Source organism: Myxocyprinus asiaticus, chromosome 1, assembly GCF_019703515.2.
Source record: "Myxocyprinus asiaticus isolate MX2 ecotype Aquarium Trade chromosome 1, UBuf_Myxa_2, whole genome shotgun sequence".
In the NCBI taxonomy this organism is placed as follows: domain Eukaryota; kingdom Metazoa; phylum Chordata; class Actinopteri; order Cypriniformes; family Catostomidae; genus Myxocyprinus; species Myxocyprinus asiaticus.
The window spans coordinates 59,093,454-59,120,781 of NC_059344.1; the positions used below are offsets into that span (position 1 = coordinate 59,093,454).

Sequence of the window (27,328 nt, forward strand, 5' to 3'; positions counted from 1 at the left end):
GCTTTCTCTAGAAACTCATCAGTCAATCATTGTTTTGAGGAATGAAGGCTATACAATGCTTGAAATTGCCAAAAAACTGAAGATTTCATATAAAGGTGTACATTACAGTCTTCAAAGACAAAGGACAACTGGCTCTGACAAGGACAGAAAGAGATGTGGAAGGCCAGATGTACAACTAAACAAGAGGATAAGTACATCAGAGTCTCTAGTTTGAGAAATAGATGCCTCACACGTCCTCAGCTGACAGCTTCATTGAATTCTACCCACTCAACACCAGTTTCATGTACAACAGTAAAGAGAAGACTCAGGGGTGCAGGCCTTATTTATTTATTTAATTTGTCCTTTATTTAACCAGGAAATAAAACTCACTGAGATTAAGAATCTCTTTTACAGAAGTGTCCTGGTCAAGACAGGCAGCCGCAGATGTTTACAGTCTTAAATAACATATAACAATATAAATAAAAAATACATTCTCAAAGATTGAGAAAAAATATTTAAAAACATTTGCAAACTGATATATCTTTCTCGAATAAGATATTTAGAAGCACACACTGACACCAGCCTTTTTATCTTTAAATTATTTTGTAATGTTCCAATCACAGGGGGCAGCATACCGAAAAGTTTGTTCCCCTAATCCTGTTCGAACAAATGGAACCAAAAGGGTACAAAATTTCTGAGAGTGTAACGAATACTTCACAGCAATTTTCTGTTGGGTAAGAGAACAGAGATATGATGGCAATAAGCCCAAAATAGATTTATAGATGAACAGATACCAATGCTTTAGTCTACGTGTGGACAATGAGACTCTATTATACAGCTCACAATGATGAGTAGTAAAGTTATAAACTATTTGTTATAAATCTAAGTGCACCATGATAAATAGTGTCTAACAAACATAAAAGATAGGATGGTGCAGATTTATACAAAACGTCTCCACAATCAAGCACAGGCAGAAATGGAAAGAATGTGCAAAGAAAAAGCCACTTTTGAAAGAGAAAAACAAAAAGAAATGGGTAGAGTGGGCAAAGAAACACAGACATTGGACAACAGATAATTGGAAAAGAGTGTTATGGATCTTAACCCCATTGAGCTTTTGTGGGATCAGCTAGACTGTAAGGTGCATGAGAAGTTCCCGACAAGACAGCCACATCTATGGCAAGTGCTACAGGAAGTGTGGGGTGAAATGTCACCTGAGTATCTGGACAAACTGACAGCTAGACTGCCAAGGATCTGCAAATCTGTCATTGCTGCACGTGGAGGATTTTTTGATGAGAACTCTTTGAAGTAGTTTAAGAAGTTCTGAACATTTATTTCAAATTGTAATAGTAATTTTTCACATTATTAATGACCTGACTATACCTTGTGATCAGTTAAATGCCACTTTGGTGAATAAAAGTACCAATTTCTTTCCATAAGAGCAAAATCTGTACATTATTCCAAACTTTTGGCTTCCAGTGTATATTTAATACATTTTCATTTTACGGACCATGGTGGAAGAACACATCATTTCTAGGAATGATCTAATATGCTCAATATATTAAACAAATATTTTGAACCTATTTTTATCAGATTATCTAAAAACAATGTGGTGGACCATTTCTGATGCTGTACAGCAAAAACAAAATCTTCTGATGGCTATGCTCATTTTATTTATTTATTTATTTTAGAGAGAGAAATGTTACATTTATAAATTTAAAAATGACATTCTACCTATTAAGGAATAAATAGGCGTACTTGATAAGATAATTATTTCACAAAATGTGGCTTGGACTAATGAAATTGTGTAGTGTGACTGTGCTGAATTTCTTTGAATTGCAATTCAGCAAATTCCACTTCCTATTATTCAAATTCAAATTCAACTTCCTGTGGGGCTGGCCAATTCAATATAAATTCCAACTCATGAATTGAAAGGGAGTCAATTCTGAAATTCTGAATTTTGCACAACCTTGTGGTGTGCAACTAGGATATTTGCTGATTTTTCTAGCTGACCGACTATGTGTAACTGCATGTATTACTGTATATGTTGAGGCAGTATTCTGTATGTCACCTTGTGTATTAATTCAGCATATTTCTCATGTCTTATTCTCTTTTTTTTTTTTTCATATTGGTTCTAAATTTTCATACTTGATCACTATTATCGCAATGAAATGAACAATGTATCTTGTGATGCTTTGGCTACAGATACATACATTCCAAGCTTTATACAAAGTGCCTCTGACTATATTGTGTTTTAGTGGAGACAAGCATTTGACAAATGCTATTTAAAAAAAAAAAAAAAAACCCCGCCAGGATTGAAGCACTGCATGACCAAATTGTAACATGTTATAATTTAATTATAATTATTTATCACACATTATACATTTGCACATATACAGTGAAATTCTTTTTTTTTCACATATCCCAGCTAAGCTGGGGTCAGAGTGCAGGGTTAGCCATGATACGGCGCCCCTGGAGCAGACAGGGTCAAGGGCCTTGCTCAAGGGCCCAACAGTGGCAACTTGGCAGTGCTGGGGCTTGAACCCCCGACCTTCTGATCAGTAACCCAGAGCCTTAGCTGCTGAGCCACCACTGCCCCATGTTGCAATGACAGTTGAAATACAGGTGCAAGCAAAGAGGCAAATCTATTTTTGAAGGCGTTTAAATTCAAAGAAGTACAAGTACTGAGGTAAACTGTGACAATGGTACACATACAGTGTTGAGGGACAAGGCAAGATGAAGTTAACAAAGGCAGAGACAACAAGCCTCACATTGTGCTCTCCCACACAGGTCCAATCAGAGAGTTCCTACATGCAGAGATAACACGTATCAGTGACCACTTCAACAGTTTAACCCCTGGTGTCCCACAAGGGCAACAGATCAGAAAGTTCAAAAGCAAAACAATACATGGCCAAGACTTCACAACCATTTCAAGATGTTTGCTCATGGGCACTTAGTTCCGGATACATGTGTTTTTGAGCCATTTACCTGAGCCATAAATCCCATGATGTGACTAATTATATTGGTAATGCAGTAAAATGATGCCCTGACATGCTGGCAATGCTGATTAGGACTGGGTAAGTATATAGATTTCCAGACGCATTGCAATCTTCATTTGAACTCGATACTGATTCTTAAATCTCAAGATCAATCTTTTTTACTATTTTTACAACAATGGGAGTAAATCACTCACTGTATGACCAAATTTCACACTATGCGACTAAAAATATCTTTGCCACTGGTTGGTAAATTTTCAGATTTCTTTTGCCAGTGATTGAGTAGTATACTGGCAAAGAAGTTCAGCACTGAGATCCTTTGAATGCGTGTTGAGAGTAAAAGTTTGGTTTGACTTGATCCATGTTATGTGTGTCCATAAACAAGATCCCCACAGTCCATTTGTCATTGAATAATGTCTCTTTTAGTATCCTCTCTGTTCTTAACAGTCAGCTGTTCTTCTACACATAGTATAGATGTGGTAAAGAAGCCACCTGACGCCACTCTCATTAATATGCAATCAACCAAAAACTTCACTGACACGCTCGCTGAGCTACTGTTTTAGCATATGCTCTACATATCAGAGTAAATACTTGTACATAGTACAAATCATACATAATAAATAACAATATACACACATACATATACAGTGTTTCCCTATATGCATTTTGCAGTGGCGCTGCACCACTGCTGAATAATGAGATCCACTGTTGGGATTTCACAAGGTTCATTTAATATTCTTGAGGCAACATAACACTTACCAGCCCCAGTCAGCTGTGCGCTTTCTACACTGCGAAAGGGAACCCACCACACACACAAATACATGCACTTACAGTGACGTCACCACATAACACACGTGTCAAACTCGCTTAATTTCAAGTGGTCCGCGAGCTCATTTCTGAAATGTAGGATGGTAGGGGAATCGCAACCAGTAGCGGTTTTAACCACTACGCAAACCACACAATTGCGTGGGGCCCCAGATATCGGGGGGGTGGCGGGGGCACCCTGGTAGGAAAGCTCAGCAAAAACCGCTTGAGGGGTGACATGTTGTTCTGGGTACACGCGCGAATACACCGTTGTCAGCACTATAAAATATACAGGACTTCCGAACTTGTTTCGCCCATGTGCTATCACTCACAAATGTGCAAACGGATGTGTTGGGGTCTGTTCACACCAAACGTGTTTTTGCGTGCATCTGCTCTGTTTTTCCATTGTAAACATGCACTGGACAAAAGTTCATCCCTGCTGCACCACGTCTCACTATTTCTTCAGTGTCTCACGCAGGACTAGCACATTTTTAGACACTGTGTCAAGTTAGAAAGAACGTCAGGTCTCAAAAACACTTGTCGAGACATCACAAAGATTTAACGTTCTGAACAAGTTCAGGTTGCAAAGTTTAACATTATTCCAGATTATTCTGCATCAAGCAATGTTTCAGCGCTTGATAAACGGCAATGTTTTTTCCACCTTCTGCTCTAGTGTGCTGAGGGGCTGCAGTGCCTTGTATGTTTACCGTTACAATACAGTTACGAATGTTGCCTACAATGCTTACAAAAAATACAGCCTTTTGCAACATGTTGAACAATACACTGCAGCCTCCAGGTGAAAAAGTAAATAAGACAGAAATATATTACTATTGTATACAACAAATCCTCAAAGATATAAAAAATAATACTGTATCATATTATAATTACAAACCGGACAACAATAAATAATTGTTGGGTTATAATAATAAATGCCAACTGAATTCCAAAATGTTAGTGAGTGAAGTAGTAGGCTTTGCACACCATGTTCATGAAAATATATATATATATTTATATATATATATATAAATTATTTTGTATAAATATATGTATTGCTTTTTTTATCACTGTATTGTGGAAAAACTGGAAAACGTATTAATTATCTTTAACTATATTTTTATTTCATTAAACATTTTGAATGTACTTGGCTACAATGGCTGATAGGATGAATTTAAAATTATTATTTAAAATACATTTTATGTAATTTTTTAAGCAAAAAAATTGCGAAATTGGGGCCCCGGACTGGTCGGTTGCTTGGGGCCTCGGAAATCTTAAACACGCCTGATTTCAATGTTTCACTGAACAATCAGTTAGCGCTTTCTTCGTGAATATAAATGAGCCTCCCCCATCATCTGTATGTTTTGGAGCACATTTTGCTCGCTTCAAAAGCAGAATGAAACAACGCTACACGGATCAATTATCAACACGGATCAATCATGGATAAAGCCGCATGAATGCAGAGCAGGTGAGGTAATTCGCGGACTGGTCTCAACCGCACAGACTATTTTAAATGCGCTGGTGAACCATGTGAGATGCGCGGCGGGGATCGTGAAACCCGTTTAAATGTGGTTCAGAATTGTCTGTTGCAAAACTCTTATGTCTTGGTGATGAAACTAGTTTAAAACAAACAGCCCCCACATTCTAATCGGCAATGACAAAGAAAACAGGAGAAAACGTACATTTGAAGTCTTTTCAATTCTCAGATCACAAGGCTTACAAACAAGGCTGTACTGTATTAACTATGGAAGTTGTGGCAGTCTGTTTTTGTTTTTTCATTACAAAAATGTCATAGTTCTTTATATAGAAACCATAGTTACTAATCATGTTAGTGAGGAGCCACGTATGGTTTTACCATGAACTATTACAAATATCATAGTTAAAACTATGGAAGAACTATGGTGCAAGCTTCAGTTTTCCATCTGTGTAAAATCTGTACTCTTGTAATGCTCTCTGATTGTAGGAAAATGTAAGTTGTTTTGTTTGCCTTCAGAAATTCCAAGACATGATTGTAATTTAATCAGTAGGAGCCTGATGAATGGAATCTGTTTTTTTTATATACCAAGTTAGAAGGTCTAACTAACAGGATTAGCTAAGAGAGAATTTCTTGATATGCAAGCAAAATGGACATTCTAAATGAAATGTAACCAAACTAATCTGAATCGAATCGAGAGCTTGTGAATCAGAATCAAATCGGGAAATCTGTACCAATACCCAGCCCTAATGCTAATTGGCTGATGGCACCACAAGAACACGCATCGTTTCAAGCACTTCACTAGCAACTACATTGAGCTGTAATGTCAAAATCATCAGCCAGGGAAAAAAAATAAGCACATTTCACCCTTTTTAAGAGCCTTCCAAAAATGATCTGTCACTGGCAAAACATCTACTATAATATAAATGAAATATTTCAGTCAGAATAAATTTTGTCAGAATAAATGGCTAAATGGCTACTTTTAATTTTGGCACCATAATGGTGTAGTTACGGCATCTACCAACAGGGGCTAACTTAAACTTGACTGTAACAAAAGCCAATAGTATAGCAATACAGTCTCAAACCCACTTTATTATTTGTCAAGTATCAATAACTCTGAGCTTAAACAATGGCTTAACCTTGAGACAGACGTATAGGGTAACAGCGACAACTTTACGGACCAAATTGGGACGGGGTGAAAAAATGGATGGAGCTGTAAAGAGGATGTTTATTTTATATTGTGTGCCACCATGTGCTTCCTATTACATTTAAGCTAATCTACTCCATACCATACTTTCCTCGTTTTTTCTGTGTTGTTTTGTATCCAAGGGATGTTGCTATAGAAGTTAAATGAATGATGGAATGAAGATTGTTCTCAATGGCTATAGCCTCTATCCTATTTTTATAATGTTGTGCACAAACTTTTGGGAGGGGATGCGGTGTAGCCTACAGGTTAAAGCTCACAACTAATCAGAAATCGGAAGGTTGCTGGTTTGATTCCTGTAAGCCCAGGTTGCTTTAAGGGTTTCCCTGTTTTGGATAAAAGCAACTGTAAAATGACTGCTATCTGACTTGCACTCTGAGTATTTTCCAAAGACCCAGAGATCACAGAAAATGGAAAGAATATTAAGTTGAATATTAACCACAATATTTCTTTCAGGACCTAAGAGGATAGGTATTTTGGTGTAAAACACTTACTGCATGAAATAAAGCTTTACTGCCAGATTGCAGCATGAAGTGTCAGCTCTCAGCTGGGTCTCACAGGTGTGCTTTTATTAGAATCAAGTCTGTGTCTGCCGTGTTTACCATTGCAGGGGAGTAGGTGGCAAAACAGACACTGGGCTCAGATGAAAGCAGGTCCTCAGAGCGGTGAGGAATTCACGCTGTTTACACAAGAAGGCCACAGCATTGAGTCACACACATGCATACAAACACCCTCACAGACACAAATAACAAAGTTATCCAACACTTACAGAAAAGGTGACACAGAAGAAGCATTTGCAAAGCAATACTGAAAATCATCATAGCAGCCCTTAAGGTAAGTGACATCATCAACTTTACGGAAAGGTTGTCAACTCTACACAAGGTTGGATCAGCCTGGTGAAAGTCAAGAATGAAATTTTACAAAACAAATGAAAGATCTGACTTTAAAATAAGATAAATCAGCAACAATTCATTTGTCTGTCTACATTGTCCGTGTAACTGCAGCTCGACGTGCACAATCACAATTTTTTTTCATATATAGTTATGTGGAATGTGATTTTTGGACCAATTAGATTACACATTGGGCAGGGCTACCTAGGGTGCCACAGAAATACTGTAGATACCAAGCAATCGGCAAAGTGTCTAGTCGATCGTCGCAACTAGTTATGGCAGTTTGTGCCTGGATAGGACTGATCTGTGAAATCGGAAAAAGTTGGATGACTTTTCTTTAGCTCAATTTGGTCTGTGCTTACCAAAATTCGAAACACAGCCCCCAGTGGACAAAGTGATAAGTATTGTTGGGCGTGTGGGCACATGCAAGCTCCATTTTCCAGGAAATTGTCCACGGAGGGGCGCCAAAAGCAAGTAGCCCCAACCCAAACCCAAACACCATCAATGGAGTAAAAATGTAATGTTTGGGGTGAAAACGCAACTTCCGAATCACACTCGTCACTGATTATGCGAATGTGATTACTTCCTAGTTTCAATGCGGAATGCGAGGCTGAAGCTGTGTGCCAACTCAAAGTGTGTTTGTAGAGATGAACCATCAGAACGAAGGCCATTTACTCATCAGCCCATGAAATCCACAATCAAACATCACCTTTAGACCACATAGGGACAATATAAAGGATGGCTATCCATCTATAAGTTAATCAGTTTCTTCAACAGCTTTTGGAAAAAAACTGGCTAAAATCTAAAATAGTTTGTGGACACACTGCTAGCAATAGACTACTAAAATATTTGATAACAAAATAGGATAGCTCTATTTAAATTAATCAGTATTGCTAGCACATTATTCGAGGCAAACTTCTTCTATGGAAAATCTTTCCAAACTATATCTAAACTTGTGCAAAATCAATAAATGAAAACTTTAACTTAGTAAATCTTGACACATAATTCATGTACTCTTGTAGGACATACAGTACATCATTGTCTCAGTGTGTTCGTCCTTTAGACTCCCTTCAGTCAGTCTAAATCTACACCTTGAGAACATTAATAACATAAGAGGATTCGGCTAACAATCTAATTAAGGCTGTAAAGTGTCTGCAGATATATTAGACATGGGCCATGGCCAAGGAGAACACACCTATTATCACAGCAGTGCAGCTGGATGAGAGTTAAAAAAAAAAAATAATAATAATAAGTCCACAGATTCTCACTATCACCAGTATTATTTGAGGATAAGGGAAACTGGTGAAACACTGACTTCATAATGATTAACTGACATTGATTTGATGAAGAAGACAAATGGAATTGTCACAAGAACCCACCCCTCTATAATATTCTGAAATTCGCTGATATTCTGGACACTAGATATGATTTGGGTTGCTCCTTCAACGTAAGCCTGTGAGGGTTTTTTCTGCCAGGCAAAATAGTAAGTCTGATTGCTTATAAAAGTAATATAAAACCTCTCTTCAACAAGCCACATTATTCGAGGTATGATTCTTGTCCATAAAAAAACTATGCTGGACAAGTTACACAATGAAGTTTAATATTAAAGGCTACAGCATACATAGATTTTCCATGTGCCGTTCCGACTCGTGCACTCTTTTGACAGCGAGCCAATATGGACATATTTGATTCATGCACACTATGACAACTTTGTGATGCTCTTTTAGCACAGTCAACGGCAGGCACATGCGCCAACAATGCAGACTATCCTAGTGTCTAGAAAATCTAGGCTGCATGCGGACAGGACAGTCTGCAAGCACTGTGCTGATGACAAAATTTTCGGCACACGTACTGTGTGCGAGATGGAAAATTGAAGTATACTTTGGCCTTAAAAATCATATTCCGTAACCCTAAGTATGAGCACTAGCAAACAAGATCCCTTGTTTCCCATTTAAGAATCTCTGCGAGACTAGAAATGCATAACACTGTCAACTACCTTTAAAACTGGTCAATCTGTTAAAGATTTAAATGATCTGAAGAGACACAAACTTCATTGGGAATTTTGTGAACCAGGTCTGAGACTTAACAGTTTCAATCTCTTCTTGGAATTGAACTGCCAGCCTTTGTTTTTGCAGTCCTAGCTCCCACGAGCAGCCTTATTTTACTGACAAGAACCCAATTTTGACACGTTTACCTCTGACATTTAAATGAAAAATAACCATAAAACCACAAGATCTTTTTTGTTCCCTGGTTGGCTGATGTGATCTGTGAGAATAATAATCACTTTTCTCATTACAAGTGTTCCAGCCATCAAAGTGAGGCGGGATCAGCGAAAGCACAATCATTGTTTTACCGTCTCTCTCTTAAAAAATTACTAATTTTTATCAGGCATGTGTGAAAAGTTTCAAACACTGGTTTATGATGGTTAGTGCTGTTAGTGGAAACACCAGTGCACCAGCATACTGTCCCGGGAACAAGCATCAAAAACGCATCCTATGCTGGTCTTTTCTGCAGGGTCAGCCACATTTTAAAGTCATAAATGGTGTTAAATATGCAGGAAGTTAATAAAAGCTGCAAGGAGTAGGTTTTCCATTGGCTGATGAGAAATTCTCAGGTTACAGGATCAACTTACTATTTAAAACCAGAGCTTCATCAGATAGCATGCTTGTCTTGCAGTGTCTCTGAATGAGCATGACTTTTCATCTTTCATTTCATCCCCCACCTGGCTGAGTTTCATAATAGACAGTTCAGTCTGACAGCCGTCTGTGGCTGTACATAAACCTGATCCAGATTTGTGAGAGTGGCGGAGCTTTAAAAGGTTTTTCATCCAAGCCGCACATCATGCGTCACTCCGTCACTTACAACCCATGTTCAAAGTTCAAAAGCTTTCTCCAGCATGTAATTCAGTGCATATTGTGAAATCGTTGTACTGTACTTTTGTGGTGCTGTCTGAGGGGTTGGTGGGTGGGGGTGTTGGCCAAGCAATTTCAATTTCTTGTGTTTTCATTCCTGTTTTATGTGTCAATTGTGTCTTTAATGAGGGGGAGGATGGCACACCATGCATCGGATGAGAAGAGTTCATTGAATCTCCATTTGCACGTTTCTGATACTAGACAAACTTGACAGATGTATTCTTGTTGCTTGGCATGAGGCAATGATTCACTGAATTGCCACATAAAAAAGGCTTTTCAGATAATTAGTGGTGCTTGTTAAGACAAGAATCATTGTTATTATTTCACTTACCCATAACCCCCAATTATTAGCCTAAACTTCAGCTAAGCCATCGTGTAATTTCTGTGCTATGGGTATGAATTAATTTACTGTTACTTTTCTAAAACTTACAATATTTCATCTTGTGGAAGATAAATTGGGCAAAAAAACACCACCTAGAAACCACCCATGAAACCCTAACGACCATCCATCCATCCATCTATTCATCTGACCTATCAATCCGTCTATCTACCTAACTTTCCATCCATCCATCCATCCATCTCTCAAACTGGTCAGTCATCAGAGAGGGCATGCATGTGAATAATCTATCCGTCCAGGCATCTGAATACTCTCCATATTTTAAAACAAAAATTAAAACTTCAGGAGCTGAATACCTGTGGAATCTCCTTTAAAGTGAAGACAATAATAAATGCAGCCTTTACAATTCCTCTGCTCTGCACTTTAGCAGTTGCCAGGGGCTGCTGGTACAGTTTAACAACTCGTGCATTGCAGTGTTGGTTCTAAAACAACATTGTGAGTGTGCACAGTAAATAGTGGGGGAGGTAATATTTTGACCCACAGTCAGCAACTCTTCTATTTTTTCTTTGTGTTGTTAAATTACAGTTTGGTTAGTGTTAACCATTAACTAACAAAGAATTTTCAGGCAGAAGTCACTGTGGCATGGCAGCAGCACATTTCAGACATATCTGACCTTGGGCTGGTAGAGGAAGGAGAATAAAAAAATGTTACACATCAAGAGAGGGTTTGGTTATGAGGATCAGATTTCATAAACAAGTCTGCATACAATTCTCAGTTTAGACAATAAACAATCAAGTGTAACAGTAACATAGGCACTGTTTTTCAAGCTCTTGTGTTAGCAAAATGAATCCTAAGGACCTTACAATCACAGAAGAGAGAAGCCATGGGTTACAGTGAATTTACCAAGGTTTTAACCCTTAACCATGGTACAATCATGGTAATTCACGACTTCAAGTGGGTTATTGCTTTTATAAAACAGTGGCACATCAATATGTTATAAATTACTAATGTTCAATCAATACTTTTATAAAGTAATAAAACATTTGTTCATTAGCAGTTCATTAGCCTGTAGCTGATATTGTAGACATTTAGACATATTGTGACTTGGCGCATTACAATTTAATTAAATCGATATGTGGATGCAGGTGTGTGTATATCGGCTATTTTACAGCTTCTTTAAAAATGATTTTAAAACCTGAGCATTTTGACATCACTTAAAGAACTAACATGAAAAAGTCAATTTCTCAACCAAACATGTAAGCTTGGTTTAGTGCACACATTTGTTGGCTGCTTGCAGTTGTGATATTGGCACAAAGTTGAATGGTAGGCATTTCAGAAGGCTGTGAAATGCAAGTCAGCCATTCACAAAGTATTGCCAGAGGCCAAACCGCTCTAGCCTAATTTTAATCTTCATTTTGTTTATACAAAAAACATGGACTGGATCTGGAGAAATGTGTTAGTGAAAAATAAATGACCAACAAGAGCAAACATAGGAAGAAAACAGAAGCTTTGTTCCAAAACCTAGCAAGCTAGGTTTGGAACCAAGCTGTCTACTCCCTACATAAACAGCAGCCTTCGAAGACCATGTCCATATTAATCTGTTTTTGTTTGAAAACTCTGTTTGCCATTTCCTAATGTCAAGGTTTTACAAAGTATGCGGTGCTAGAGAGCGTTTTTAAAAGACTGTTTTGGTGGAGGAAAATGCTATTCAAGTGTAGATGAGAGGCGTAGTTGCATTAGCATGTTGCTAAGCTAACTATGTGGTATTATAATAAGCATATAAATACACAGCAAACACAAATATTGGAGAGTCCATTTACATTAGATTGAACTACTTTTAATCAACACTCTTTGGAACTGAATGAAATACATTGATGAGCCAAAACATTATGACCACCACATATGCCTAATATGCTGTTGGTCCTCCGCGTGCTGCCAAAACAGCGCCGACCGCTGAAGGTGTCCTTTGTTATCTGTCACCAAGACATTAGAAGCAGATCCTTCAAGTCCTGTAAGTTGTGAGGTGGAGCCACTGTGGATCGAACTTGTTGGTCCAACACACCCCACCAATGCTCAATCGGATTGAGATCTGGGGAATTTGGAGGCCAGGGCAACAACTTGAACTCTTTATCATGTTCCTCAAACCATTCCCGGACAATGTGTGCAGTGTGGCAGGGCACAATATCCTGCTGAAATAGGCCACTGCCATCAGGGAATACCATTGCTATGAAGGGGTGTACCTGGTATGCAATGATGTTTAGGCAGGTGGCACGTGTCAAATTGACGTCCACATGAATGGCCGGACCCAGGGTTTCCCAGCAGAACAATGCCCAGAGGATCACACTTCCTCCACCGGCTTGACATCTTCCCACAGTGCATCCTGGTGCCATCACTTCCCCAGGTAATCGGCACACAAGTACACGGCTGTCCATGTGATGTAAAAGAAAACAGGACTCATCAGACCCAGGCGACCTTCTTCCACTGCTCCAAGGTCCAGTTCTGACACTCGCGTGCCCATTATAGGCGCATTCGATGGTAGACAGGGGTCATCATGGGCACTCTGACCTGTCTACGGCTACGCAGCCCAATACGCAGCAGGGTGCGATGCACTGCGTGTTGTGACACATTCGTCCTGTAACCATTATTACAATTTTATGTAACTTGTGCCACAGTAGACCTTCTGTCGGTTTGGACCAGACGGGATAGCCTTCGTTGCCCTCGCGTATCGATGAGCCTTGGGCGCCCGACATCCTATCGCCAGTTTGTGGTTTGTCCCCCCTTGGACCATAAATTCACATTAATATTGTGGTGATGGGAAAATTTTTATCTTTGCCAAATCAATATAGGAATTCAACAACTGTCCCTTAGAAGGTGCAGTTATCATGCTTTACACATAATCACCCTACCTTACAAAAATTTATCACGATTTTACAGTAGTAACATTGAGGTATTTTGGCAAAAATGTTCATATGTATCATCAAATTGGCTAACCTTTTAGGTGAAATCAAATATACTGTACTTTTGTGTATTTAAACTGTTTTGTAATAAATAATGTTTTTATAGTGTTTAGACTACTATTGTATTCATACATACTCCAATTTATTTTTTAGAAAGACTAGCTACATTGATTTTACCACCAAAATAGGGAGCCATTATGGTCTTATATGCTTATGGCTTTGCATTGTACATAGATGTTAGGAAATAAACTGGCCTTGTTTTGTAAACTGGCACTTTTATATTCATTTAACAATGCATTTGATGATTTGGAAACAGTTCTCTTAAGTCCTATGAGAAAGACAAATAAGAAACATTGAGTGAAATATCGCAATATATCATAGATTTGAATAGCAATACACCAAAAATAAAGAAACGCAATAATATCGTATCGTGACCTATATATCGATATTATATCGTATCGCCAGGTACCTTGTGATTCCCACCCCTAATTTCCACTTTGGAGGTGGTCTGAGATGCATTCCAGATTTAACTCGGTCAAGCTACATATGTAAACTTTACTCTGCCGAAAAAGCAGTGGGTCAGCCTAGGGAAAATGTAAAACATTCCAGCTGTTAACCAAGTATTTGCACAAAGCTTGCGTCGTGCAATAAATTATTACGAATTAAGAAACCGATGCATCTTGTAGGAGAGAATGAACTTTTGTGGCTTTTAAATTCGCTGCCCGAATTAGCATAATCACAGAAGTGAACTGTGTTTTATTCGCATGTAGCTCGGGAATTGAAGATCGATTTATTTCAGTCTGGCAGAGACACGTTTATGTGGCCAAAGTGTAAACAGAATACGCTTATTCAATCAGATAACAATCTGATCAGTTAAAAACGCATGAAGTGACCAAGTGTATATACCCCCTGAACGTATATACAACTTTATTTAAACCACTGGCATTAGGAAGCTGGAGTCCGTGGTAGTACTATTGTACCGGTATACTGTGCAACATTTAATGAACCTTCTTTTGAAGAGTTTCATTTCTCGATTTACCTTTTACTTAATATTTGAGAAGATAAACTAGCTAAATCTTTTTACTTTATCATTTTACACACATTTGTTAACAGTCAGGTATGTTCTTTGCAATAAACAATTGCTACATATGGTGCTGATTGGTTTGTATTGATTTATTGTGTGCTTGAGGACGTAGGGGACAACATCGATTTAAAATCAAATGACTTGTAGAATTTTTACCCCTACCTAAGATAATGAAGATATAACTTCTGACATAATTTGAATATTGAAAATATTTCAGTGAAAATATTTGCTTCTCAGCCCTGCTGACAGCACTAATTTCCAAATAAAAATACAACTCGCTTTTGGCACCACTCTGTGGACAATGCACACAGAAACTGAAGCTCACATGTGCCTGTCTGTTCAATAACACTTTCAGCTTCGGCCACTGGGGGCAGTAATTTGACCGATATGACCGGTATGCACAGACCGATTTCAGCAGCAGAATGTTCGACCTTCTTTCAATGTCACCATTTTTAAAAACTTGTAGCTTTTTGTAGTTGATTTAAACAGTCCAGCTGTGTGACAAATTAATTTTTAAAAGTATTCCATGTAGTTTCTCAATTAATACGAGTTTATAAAAATTCATGTATAATAATAATAATAATAAAGTTGTTTAAAAAGTGCACTGCTGTCACTGTTGGACATGTCATGTCAACTACCCAAAAGCAGTCCTATAGATAGAGCAGCTTCCTAGAGTCTGTGTCAAATAGCTAATGAATGTCTGGAGCTAATCCAGAGAATGAAAACAAGATTTGTGTCTATACAAAATAGTGATCAGCTGCATGGAAATAATTAGATCTTGGCTGGAAATCAATAAAGCTGGACAATGTGTTTTCAAAACAATGCCCCCACCGGTCGCACACCAAAAAACGTCTAGCTAAAAATAAATTCACAAGCCACATCTCCAGGGCATTTTGCCATGCTTCTGGGAATGCACAGCCAATATGCTTAGCTACTTCCCATCCCCAATATCTTCTCCAGCACCCTGTCACATGACACAAGAGCTCATTAGCCAATACACTCTGGGAGATCCACACAGCAGGGACTCGGAAGGGGAAACAATAATGCGAAAAGGTCAATTGCAGATGTCAGAAAGTGACAAGAATATAATGCCAAGAGTAAACATGTGAATGACGGAACAAAATTGGCCTGGGTCAATGGCCTAATCTACATAGTTATTTAAATAAGCCCATTAGACAAACATCCCTGCTACAAAATCCAGCATTGGTCACCAGCTTAAGTTGTGTTTTGTGTGCTGGCCCCCCACTGGTGACTCTAACAGGCTTCTTAATTAGCTAAACCAGCTTCACCTAAAAGACCATGCTGGTCAACCAACTTCACCAGATGGGTTTTGCTGGATAAAAGCATGGCTATGCTGGTCCACCAGCTAGACCAGCACCAAACCAGCGCTAACCAGCATTAACCAGCTGCATGGGAATTGTATGCTGGTTAAGATGGATTTTTTTTTTTTTTTAGCAGGCACTGCCTTTTTTCCCCAAATCCTTTCAACCTTTTCAACTCTCTAAATATGGACAGAGGTTTAAAGGGATAGTTCACTCAAAAATGAAAATTCTGTCATCATTCCCTCAACCTGTATGACTTTCTTAGGCAGAATGTTAGGGGGCTGACAGCCTCAGTCACCATGTCATGAAAACATATTGGTCAGAAGGTGTAGGGACCCTGTGATTAAACTGGTAAAAAAAAACCTAAAGGAAACAGTGACCAGTTACAGCATATTTAAATATATATATATATATACACACAGTACTGTGCAAAAGTCTTAGGCACATAAGATGTTTCACAAAAGCATTTGTCTTAAGATGGTTATTTATATCTCAGCTTTAGTGTGTCAATAGGAAATATAAATGTTAGACGGAAATATAAATGTTAGACTACAAACATTACTTTTGCAAATATAAAAGATTAGAATAGAAGAACAGGGAGCCCTGCAACAGATGTCATGGCCCCCACAAAGCCCCCCACTGAACATTGTGTCAGTCTGAGATTACATAAAGAGACAGAAGCAATTGAGATAGAAAGAAGAACTGTGGCGAATTCTCCAAGAAGCTTGGAACATCCTACCTGCCAACAACCAAGAAAAACTGTGTCCAGGTGTACCTAGGAGAATTGGTGCTGTTTTAAAGGCAAAGGTGGTCACACCGAATATTGATTCAGCTTTTTTATGTTTACTGGACTTAAATTAAAACTATTTATGTCATTCTTTTTGAAGACATCCTCACTATACAACATTTTTCACAAGTGCCTAAAACTTTTGCACAGTACTGTGTGTATATATATATATATATATATATATATGCACAGACCGATCAGCCGCAACATTAAAACCACCTTCCCAATATTGTGTAGGTCCCCCTCATGCCGCCAAAACAGTGCCAACCTATTCTCACCACAATTGTACAGAGTGGTTATCTGAGTTATGGTAGTAGACTTTGTCAGTTCGAACCAGGTTGGCCATTCTCTGTTGACCTCTCTAATCAACAAGGCATTTCCATCTGCAGAACTGCCACTCACTGGATGTTTTTTGTTTTTGGTACCATTCGGAGTAAATTCTAGAGACTGTTGTGTGTGAAAATCCCAGGAGATCAGCAGTTACACAAATACTTAAACCAGCCAATCTGGCACCAACAATCATCCATGTAATTATCTAATCAGCCAATCATGTGGCAGCAGTGCAGTGCATACAATCATGCAGATACGGGTCAGGAGCTTCAGTTAACGTTCACATCATCTGCATGATTTTATGCACTGCACTGCTGCCACACAATTGGCAGATTAGATAATCGCATGGATGAATGTTGGTGCCAGATTGGCTGGTTTGAGTATTTCTGTAACTGCTGATCTCCTGGGATTTTTTTTATGTCTATTATTTCATTTTCGTCATCTCACATAAAAGTATGTGTGTGTGAGTAGCGAGAAGCAAAATGTCCCACAACCATCTGTTTGCTCTTATCATGTTAAACTGTAACCTTGTGTTCACCTCAGATATCTGTGCAGAGGAAGTAGATATTGGATAAAGAAACAGAAAGTGGTTATTTATTACTCTATTAGTTTTAGTAACCATACAGAGACAGTGACAATTCATCACTTTTGACAATAAAACTCCATGCAAAAGCGTAACTGAAAATTGGACAAGAAAGCAAAAATGGGGCAATCTAAAACTTTGGTTTGGATGGCTTCAATGTTTCGTTTCAGCTGTGAGTGAAACTACACAACAAAAACAACAGCAGAGTCGGCCAGCAGACCTTTACCTAGAATTGCAAACGAGATTAGGCTGTGTCTTACATAACATGTGTGACAAGGCTATGTTAAAGCCCTGATTTAGGATACTACACTAGACACCTAAGCAATAACATCTGTTACTGAAGAAAACAAAATCTAATAAGATGAGAACATCTATCAAATCGCTTGGCAAATTAAAATCTAAGACTACAGCATCTCTCTGAGGCTGACATAACCATACAAAGAACATCTAATGCACAGGAAATTAAAACTGCACCAATAGAACATCCTAGTTAGAGGGGCGTATTTCACGAGAACGCTGCCCATAATGACACTCAAACTAAGAGAACAATGTTTGGGGGCAACCACAGGTTTTTAGTGTTAGTTTGAGCTACTGCAAGTTTATATCAGGGAGGAGAGTCACTTTGTTTATACTGTTTATACATTAACATTGGTTTCTCCAATGCACACACCTCTGAGCATGATCTATTACCTCACACCCTTTAGACCTTAACTCAGCACTCAAGTATTCATGCGAAGATCTTACATTTCCCTATAACAAAATGAGACACAGCATGTAGTCTCTATAAACAAGAAAATACTGTTGAGGATAGTAAAATAAAACTAGTTCAAAAAGGTCCAAATTTGCCAGTCTTCAATCTTTGAACTTTAGTGACCTGATCCAAGTCACCTTTTCTAAGTTTACCTAGAAAGAGAGCAGACATTAAGCAACATGATCACACGGGAAATCTGCATGTTGTTTTCGAGAGATCCGATACCCTAGAATCGGCTCCAGTGTGTTTACCTTCCCTTGTGGCACAACCGAGCTGAATACAAGCATGTTGCATCAGCAGCATGGGAGACCTGGGTTCGAATCTCGCGTTGAAACCAGGAAGTAATCACGTTTGCATAATCAGAGATGAGTGGGATTCTGAGGTTCCATTTTTCCAGCTAACATTGCATTTTCACTCCACTGATGATAGGTTTGGTTTTTGGGTTGGGGTTGGGGGGACAGTTTATAAAATAAGCATTCCTTCTCATTGTATTACAGCCTGTAGAGCTGAAAACAACTAGTTTCACAACCTGCTTTTGGCGCCCCTCTGTGGACATTAAACCCAAAAATGGAGCTCACACGTGCCCATACGTTGAACAACACTCACCGCTTTGGGCACTGGGAGCTGTGTTTCGCATTTCAGTAAGAATACACTGATTTTAGCTAAAGAAAAGTCAACCTACTGTTTCTGATTTCCATGTGAATAGTCTGCATTAAAGGGATAGTTTACCTAAAAATGAAAATTCTCTCATCATTACTCACCCTCATGCCATCCCTGATGTGTATGACTTTCTTTCTTCTGCAGAACACAAACTAAGATTTTTAGTAGAATATTTCAGCTCTGTTGGTCATACTATGAAAGTAAATGTTGGCCAGAACTCTGAAGGCCCAAATATCACATAAAGGCAACATTAAAGTAATCCAAACGACTCCAATGGTTTATTCAATGTCTTATGAAGCGATCCAATCAGTTTTGGGTGAGAACAAACCAAAATAAAACTTATTTTTCACTGTATATCTTGCCATTGCAGTCTCTAGGCACGATCATGAGTTCAAGCTCTATTACACTTTCTAGCGCTTGATGCATGCGCAGAGCACTAGATGGCGCTATAGGAAGTGTAATCAAGCTTGAAATCACGATCGCCAAGGACACTGCTGTCAAGATTTATAGTGGAAAAAGGAAATATATTTTGGTCTGTTCTCACCCAAAAATGATTGGACATCTGGGATGGCATGAGAGTGAGTAAATGATGAGAAAATTTTCATTTTTGGGTGAACTATTCCTATAACATTCAGCTCCAGTCACTGTTGCAAGTGTGTGCAACCAGTAGATGGGCCCATGTAGAATGGGTGAAATGGATGTCAAGCCTCAATTGAAAGCTCATCTGCGTTATTCAAATGTTTCTGATCTAGTGCTGTTACCACATCCCAGTTATTGTTGTACTGTATATTTTCATGTTCATTTGTTTTTGGATTAGCTGTTTCTGTCAGCTTTCATATTTTTCTTCTCCCAGTCAAAGTAGCTCTAACCCACACCTCCTATCTTGTTTCATTAACTGGATGCCAGGTTTGCCAACTCCTGACTCTAATTAGCTTTGGTTGACGTCATTAGCCTAGGGGTTCACATACTTTTTCCAACTTACACCGTGAATGTTTGAATGATGTATTCAGTATGTACAAGAACAATATAATAATTTGTGTGTTATTAGTTAAAACTTTTGTTTGTGTTTGTTCATTATTGTAACTACTGTAACTTTTAAGACAAATGTATACATAACGCAGGTAATTCCAAAGGGTTCACATACTTTTTCTTGCCACGGTATGTTAGCATAACTAGAAAACCTTTACACAGATATACACATACACAAATGCATCAGTTCATTCAACTTTATTTACTTAAAAAGGAATGTCACACAAATATGATTTAACAACTAATAGCAAGTTGTTTAGAATTCACATTAATAGAATTGTTTTAATTTAATGACTGAAGTCAGTAGTATATTTAAAACCTAAATTTTATGGATTTTTCAACCAAAAACATTCAAGGAACTCATAATTATTTATTTACTTTATGTATCCCTCTACATTCACCTTATAGTTGATATTTTGTGTTGCACACATTAGTGAAAATTAAATAAAGCTAAAATTGTTATAAATATGTGCATTTCTGAGTAGAAGCAATTTATTTTCATACGTTATGGTCGTTGAGCCAACAATATTTTTTATTTATTTTTTATTTATTTATTTTTTTGCAGTGTACAGTAAAGTAAGCTAAAGAAAATTAAAATTAAAATAAAAAAACTAAAATACAAGCCTATTAAAATAAAGTGTAATTTGTATTACCCTGTCCATTATTTGTGACCATTATTGGTACAGAAAAAAGTGCATTCAGTTGTAGCCCATTTATTAAAGTTAAAAATAAAACCTGCATGCACAAAGTTTATAAGCATATGATGAGACATAGAGGGCAAGTAAGAGAAAGATGAGCAATAAAAGGATGCATGGCTGTCAAACATAACACTATGGATCAACAAACACTCTGTTGACAACAACTACACACCCCGCCCCCTCAACACACACACACAGTGCGTGCATTATCTCACAAGGTCATTTATTTGATTACCATTTAAACCACTTCTCACATGGACTGTGTAAACTAACAACAAAACTGCTTGACAGCTCAGTGGGACACATACGGTCTGTGTCTCAAAGCCTAGTGAGCTGCCTACCTAGACATAATTTTTGGCATCACTGTAGTCTAGGTAGACAGCTCACTATGTTTTCAAACACAGCCAGAGGATGCAAGTGAGCTGCCTAGTGCCTACCTGGACAGCATTTTTGGCATCATAGTAAGCTCATTGCCCTGCTAACTTGAAACACAGCATGATGACCAAATCATGATGTTTGGGTAAGCATCTCACTTTGTTTTGAGACTCTTCCATTGAATACAAAGAGTAGACTGGTCTAGTGATCTACCTACTGTACATAGACAGCATTGTGAGCATCACAGTAAGCTCAGCTGACTCGGAATTCACATATGATTCCCGTAAATGCTGTCTAGGTTGGCAGCTCACTAGATTTTGAGACAATGCCACTGAATGCAAACAGTAGACTAGTGAGCTGCCAACTTAGACAGCATTTATGGGCATCATTATAGTGAGCTCATTGCTCAACTGAGTCTGCACGCGCCTATGACGCCCAAATAAGCTGCACGCGCCTGCGATGCCAAAACATGCAGCCTAGGTAGGGAGCTTACTAGAGTTTGCGACGCAGCCCGTACGTTCACAAAGTCTAAGTCGAGTATGAGAGTGTGGTAAAAGTGAGCAGAGAGTTACCTTTGCAGAAGAGGGACTTGGGCGAATCGAGGTCGATATCCGCGCTAAAGAGCGACGTGAAATCAGAGGGCATCTCAATGCCTCCGATCTGCAGAGAAAATTAAATAGACTTGATCCTCAAACGCCGATTCTAACAAACTGCTATCGTTCGGTTTTTGCCAAAAACTGAAAAACAAAATGAAGAAAAACCGATCAAACTAATTTGCAGTAAAAACAGAGAATGACACTTTTGTTTATGCTGAATAAAGTGTCGGAGTCGTTCAGAACTCTTCGTAGTGTGTGTGTGTGTGTGTGTGTGTACATGGTCAGTCAGCACGACTCTGTTTCGTTTGTGTGTTTCCTGTGTGGCCCCGCCCCCTCCACGCGTCATCAGGACAAAAACAAAACAGTGGACACACACTGGTCATAATGGAGTGTATGATAGAAATTTGTATATTTGATGTACTTTTTTATACAGAAAAAGAAAATTTGAATGGTAAAGAACAACATATTATACATTTGTTTATTTTGTTAGGAAAATTCCATATATATAAAAAGAAGTGGGCTCAGTGTAAACCAAATTTTGCACATTTTATAAATGACTTTAAATTATATGTAAATCTCTTGGAACAAACAAAAAACAAAAAAGCACTGAAAACATGCAATGCTCTGAAAGCATTGAAATTTATGTAATTTACTTCCTTTATTTATTTATTTTTTCTCTCTCTCTCTGGCAGCTAATGATTATGTGGATATCTAATACCTCTTGTTCTTGTGGCATTGAATCAATAAAGCATTAAACACACACACACACACACACACACACACACACACACACACACACACACACACACACACACTGGTCATATGATTACATTGATGAACTTGAAATGTTCATTAAAGGTGCACTCAGTATTTTTTTTCCTCATTAAAAAATAAATAAATAAACTCCTAAAAAATAATAGTCATTTTAAACAAATATGTAAAGTCATGAGTACTCACATGAAATGAAGACTCCAGTTATTAATAGGTTTAATTCTACATGGAGAGGGTCCCCTCGTGGGAGCTGCCATGTTAGAATCACATGACCAGCCAAAAACTACTCGCTCAGTTTCAGTAACCGCACTGGACACTTTCACTCTTTGGTTAAATTAATCACGGCTAACTGAGAATAGTGAATTTCTACAATGTCATCAGTAATTGCAAACTATTGCATTTGAATTATGCTACATCCAGGCCCCTAGGTGTCAGTGTAGCCTAAGTCCAAGACGACACATTCAAAAAGAGTGTATGTGTACTGAGTGTATCTTATATTATATTTTTTTGTATGCATGCTTTGGAACTATAATGTAATGTTCAAGGATGGTGGTTTCTTTTTAGTGGATAAAGTTATATTCAAAAAGGGGTGATCATGAACTGGAGGGAATTACTGGGATACACCATCACATTTTTACCCTTGAGCAAGAGTTGCAATAAAATGAGTTTATTTACAAAAATATAAACAAGAATAGCTAACAAAAACTACAAAACGGTACTAATATGCTGAAAAAAAATGAACAGGTAAATAAAGTGCATAGGATGGAATGATGCAAGTGGTTGAATTGGATGTAGCAATGGCAAAGTATTATCTTATGGAAAGATAAATTGCTGTTTCTCTGTTATTTAATAAGGTGAAAACCTTATTTATATTTAAACAAATAACTCAAAGTTTATTTGCTAGACATTTGATGCACAGGTTATGCAATTTAAGGAACATTAGATAATCATAAGCTGATTGTATACACTAATGCCAAGGTCTCTGGAGAAGTTTGGATAGTGATATTTACGCTCTCCTTGATCGATCGATGAGTTCGGTGATGGAGACGTCTTCCACTGGGGCTCAGAGCCACATTACAGTGGGTTCTTGCAATCTGGAACACACAGATATACAGCCCTTATGTCGGTGCAAGATTCATCATCTGTATTACGCAGATGCAGGAAACATGAAGAGAATGTTTGCTCGCCAGAGCTAAACCTTGTCGCTGTAGTTATCTCCCAGGTATAGGGATTCCGAACTTGCCATTGAAATAGTCTCTTGTGGTGAGACTTGGTACTTGGTCGATCTTCTACTGTCTCTCGGATGGACACTAAGAATGTTGGGTGATCTGTTATCCTCTCTCTCTCTGTGAAGTGGAGACTTAGCATGTTGGCTGGTTTGTATTCTGTTACATCTCCTACCACTCAGGCCAGAGATTCAGAATGTTGATTATTATTCTGTTATTGCTCCTGAACTCGAACAGCTGGGAACTCAGAACAAAGGTGTGGTCATCTGGAGGATAATTTTATACCTTCCTGATGAGGAGGAGATTTCAGCTTTCACTTCTTGTTTCAGGGTTACGATTGGCTACTGACATCAGAGGGGGCCCACACAGTGTGGCTCACTGTCCCTTCTCTGTGTGGAGCATTTGCATATTTTAAAGTACATAGTTAGAACAGTGTCTTTAAAGTTTCATCTATGCATTGTTCCTTTTCCAAACCTCTTCAAAAATACTCATTAAATAGTACGCATGCATTAATTTATACCACCATAGTTCAATTTGTGTGAACTATTATGCTAATTGAACAACTGCAATTTACATAAACAGTTCTGCGAACAAACATCAAGTGAATGTGAGCAGTTGGTGTCCATTTTAGGAGTAAAAGTTTGTGTGTAAAGATTTGTCTTTGTGGCTTCTTTATTTCAGCGTTTGCCACATGGTAAGAAGATGCTGCTTCGAGAGGTCTTGAAGAATGTTTATGATCCTTCTCACCCCTGGTTTTACGGCAAACCTTAGGATGAGGGGTTTGAGAGGTTGCTAACCTTACTTTCTGAAGTATCTAGTAGTTGTCCGAGTAGCTTATCTGATGGCTGCATTGTTTAAGTGGCAAAATATAGCCACTCTTCTTTGCCTTGACAGTTAGTGAGTGGCTCTGCCTTAAACTGGCTCCTGGAATGTCATCTGGTCCCATTGTTCACCACAATATATATATATATATATATATATATATATATATATATATATATATATATATATATAATATATATGTATATACAGAGACACAGTGTATACATATATATGAATATACAGTATATACTCAGTGACCACTGTATTAGGTACACATACTTATTCTTCATGCGATTATCTAATCAGCCAAATATCTAATTGTGTTGCAGCAGTGCAATGCATAAAATCATGCAGATACAGGTCAGGAGCTTCAGTTAATGTTTAAATCAACCATCAGAATGTGAAAAAAAATGTATCTCATTGATTTTGACTGTGGCATGATTGTTGGTGCCAGATGGGCTGGTTTAAGTATTTCTGTAACTTCTGATTTCCTGGGACTTTAACGAACACCAGTCTCTTAAGTTTACTCAGAATGGTTCCAAAAACAAAGAAGATTCAGTGAGCGATATTTCTGCAGACGGAACGTCTTGTTGATGAGAGAGGTCAACGGAGATGTGGCCAGACTGGTTAGAGACTGACTAGATAATACTGGATATCTGGATGCTTTTTGTTTCAGTTCAGATATGCCATTTTTTACTCACACTGTGTTTTTGATGCAATGTGTATTTACAGAAAACTGAAAATAATAAAAATTCAGAAAATGTAATAAATGAATATATATATTGAATATATTAATGGAAAAACGTATTTAAAAAAAAAAGGTGGTGAGGTGGCCTTTTACCCCATACTTATTTTTGGGTTTATAGTGATATAGTGCAGATAGGGCAACAGTTATAGTGCAAAATTTGTCAACTAATGACAGCAAGATGCTTTTTTGAGTAACAAATTAAGATACTTATTATTAAAAATAAGCACTTCAGAAAAGGGTGCACCATTTCATTTATTTCAAACACATTTAGCATTTCATAACATCTCAAGAATTCTATAAACAAATTAATCTCCATTATGATTGGATCAGTCATTGTGAGCCCACAATATTTTTATGGGCCTGTAGCCCATGCAACAGGGGGGCTTTTTACCCCAAAATCTATCCTTTCACTTATTCAACAGTTATTGAAAAACTTTTGATTTAATCACCTTGAACAAAACTGAAAATAACAAATAAGTATTTTGTCTCAAAATAAATATGATAATTTCAAGGACTTTCATTAGCTACATAAATTTGCAACATTTAAAACAATATTTATAAATAAAATTTCCTCCAAATCAAACTTTAGGCATTACACGCAATGATTTCATGGATCAGGCACATTTTCCAGTGCATAGTGTCAAACAAGTTTTTAAGAAAGTGCTGTGGTAGTTTTTGTTGGTATTTTGTGTTTTGGGAGAAAATAAAATCAAACGTGTCTTTTACCCCAGGGGGCTTTCAGCCCTGTTATACCCTGCCTTTGCTACATATATCTTTAAATCTCTATTTATTAAACAAACAAACAAACAAACAAACACATAATTAGATAGCTTAAGCAATCTAAATAAAATGTTGATTTTAAACCAAGAACATACTGATTCCTTGTACAGTCAATGCTGTGTGGAAGGAAAGAAACATTCAAAGCAAATCTCGCAGACACTTCAGCTGTAACAGGGACAATAGTGCCATCTAGTGTCTAAAACGAGCATTATATCATAGGCAAATAGTGGAAAATTGCAATGTCCATGCATTTGTAGATAAGACCATGTCAGCTATTCATGTTTGCGACTGTAAACTGAAAAGAATAGGAAAAAGTCCTAAAACTATGCAAAGAACTTATGTGTTTAGTGCCCAAAAAGTATAGTATAAAACATGTTTTCATATTTATCTATTAACACACAATATGAATAGAATCTTAGAAACATAGCATTAAAGAGTTCACCCCAAAAGGAAAATTCTCTCATCATTTACTTACCCTTATGCCATCCCAGATGTGTATGAATTTCTTTCATCTGCAGAACACAAATTAAGATTTTTAAAAGAATATTTCAGCTCTGTTGGTCCATACAATGCAAGTGAATGGGTGCCAACATTTTAAGCTCTAAAACCTACATAATGGCAACGTAAAAGTAATCCAGACAACTCTGGTGGTTAAATCCATGTCTTCAGAAGCAATACGATAGGTGTAGGTGAGAAACAGATCAATATTTAAGTCCTTTAAATTCTTCTCCCTGCTCAGTCCACTTTAATTTTCATATTCTCCTTCTTCTGTTTTTGGTGATTCACATTTTTCATGCATATCACCACCTACTGGGCAGGGAGGAGAATTTTTAGTAAGAATGACTTAAATATTGCTCTGTTTCTCATCCACATCTATCATACCGCTTCAGAAGATATGGATTTAACCACTGGAGTCTTATAGATTACATTTATGCTCCCTTTATGTGGATTTTGGAGCATCAAAATTTTGGCACCCATTCACTTCCACTGTGAGGATCTACAGAGCAGAAACATTCTTCTTCAAATCTTAATTTGTGTTCTGCAGAAGAAAGAAAGTCATACACATCTGAGATGCCAGGAGGGTGAATAAATCAGGAGAGAATTTTCATTTTTTGTGTGAACTGTCCCTTTAACGAGTACTGGTCTAAAGATTGGTGGAGTGTAATTCACTTCCAGTCCAGGTGGCGCTCGTGTGCGCGCTCTGCTGAAGCACCACTACAGC

The 27,328-nt window shown here is 37.8% G+C and overlaps 1 protein-coding gene across 1 annotated transcript in view; it reads right to left on the reverse strand.

Annotated features, from left to right (window-relative positions):
* Positions 1-22,031, reverse strand: part of nfat5b (nuclear factor of activated T cells 5b) — a 68,174-nt gene extending 46,143 nt beyond the window's left edge. Inside the window, exon 1 of the mRNA XM_051696309.1 lies at positions 21,736-22,031. Coding sequence (XP_051552269.1) covers positions 21,736-21,808 — 73 coding nt within the window. The 5' untranslated portion in view covers positions 21,809-22,031. The remainder of the gene's footprint in view (positions 1-21,735) is intronic.
* Between the last annotated feature and the right edge of the window lie 5,297 nt (positions 22,032-27,328).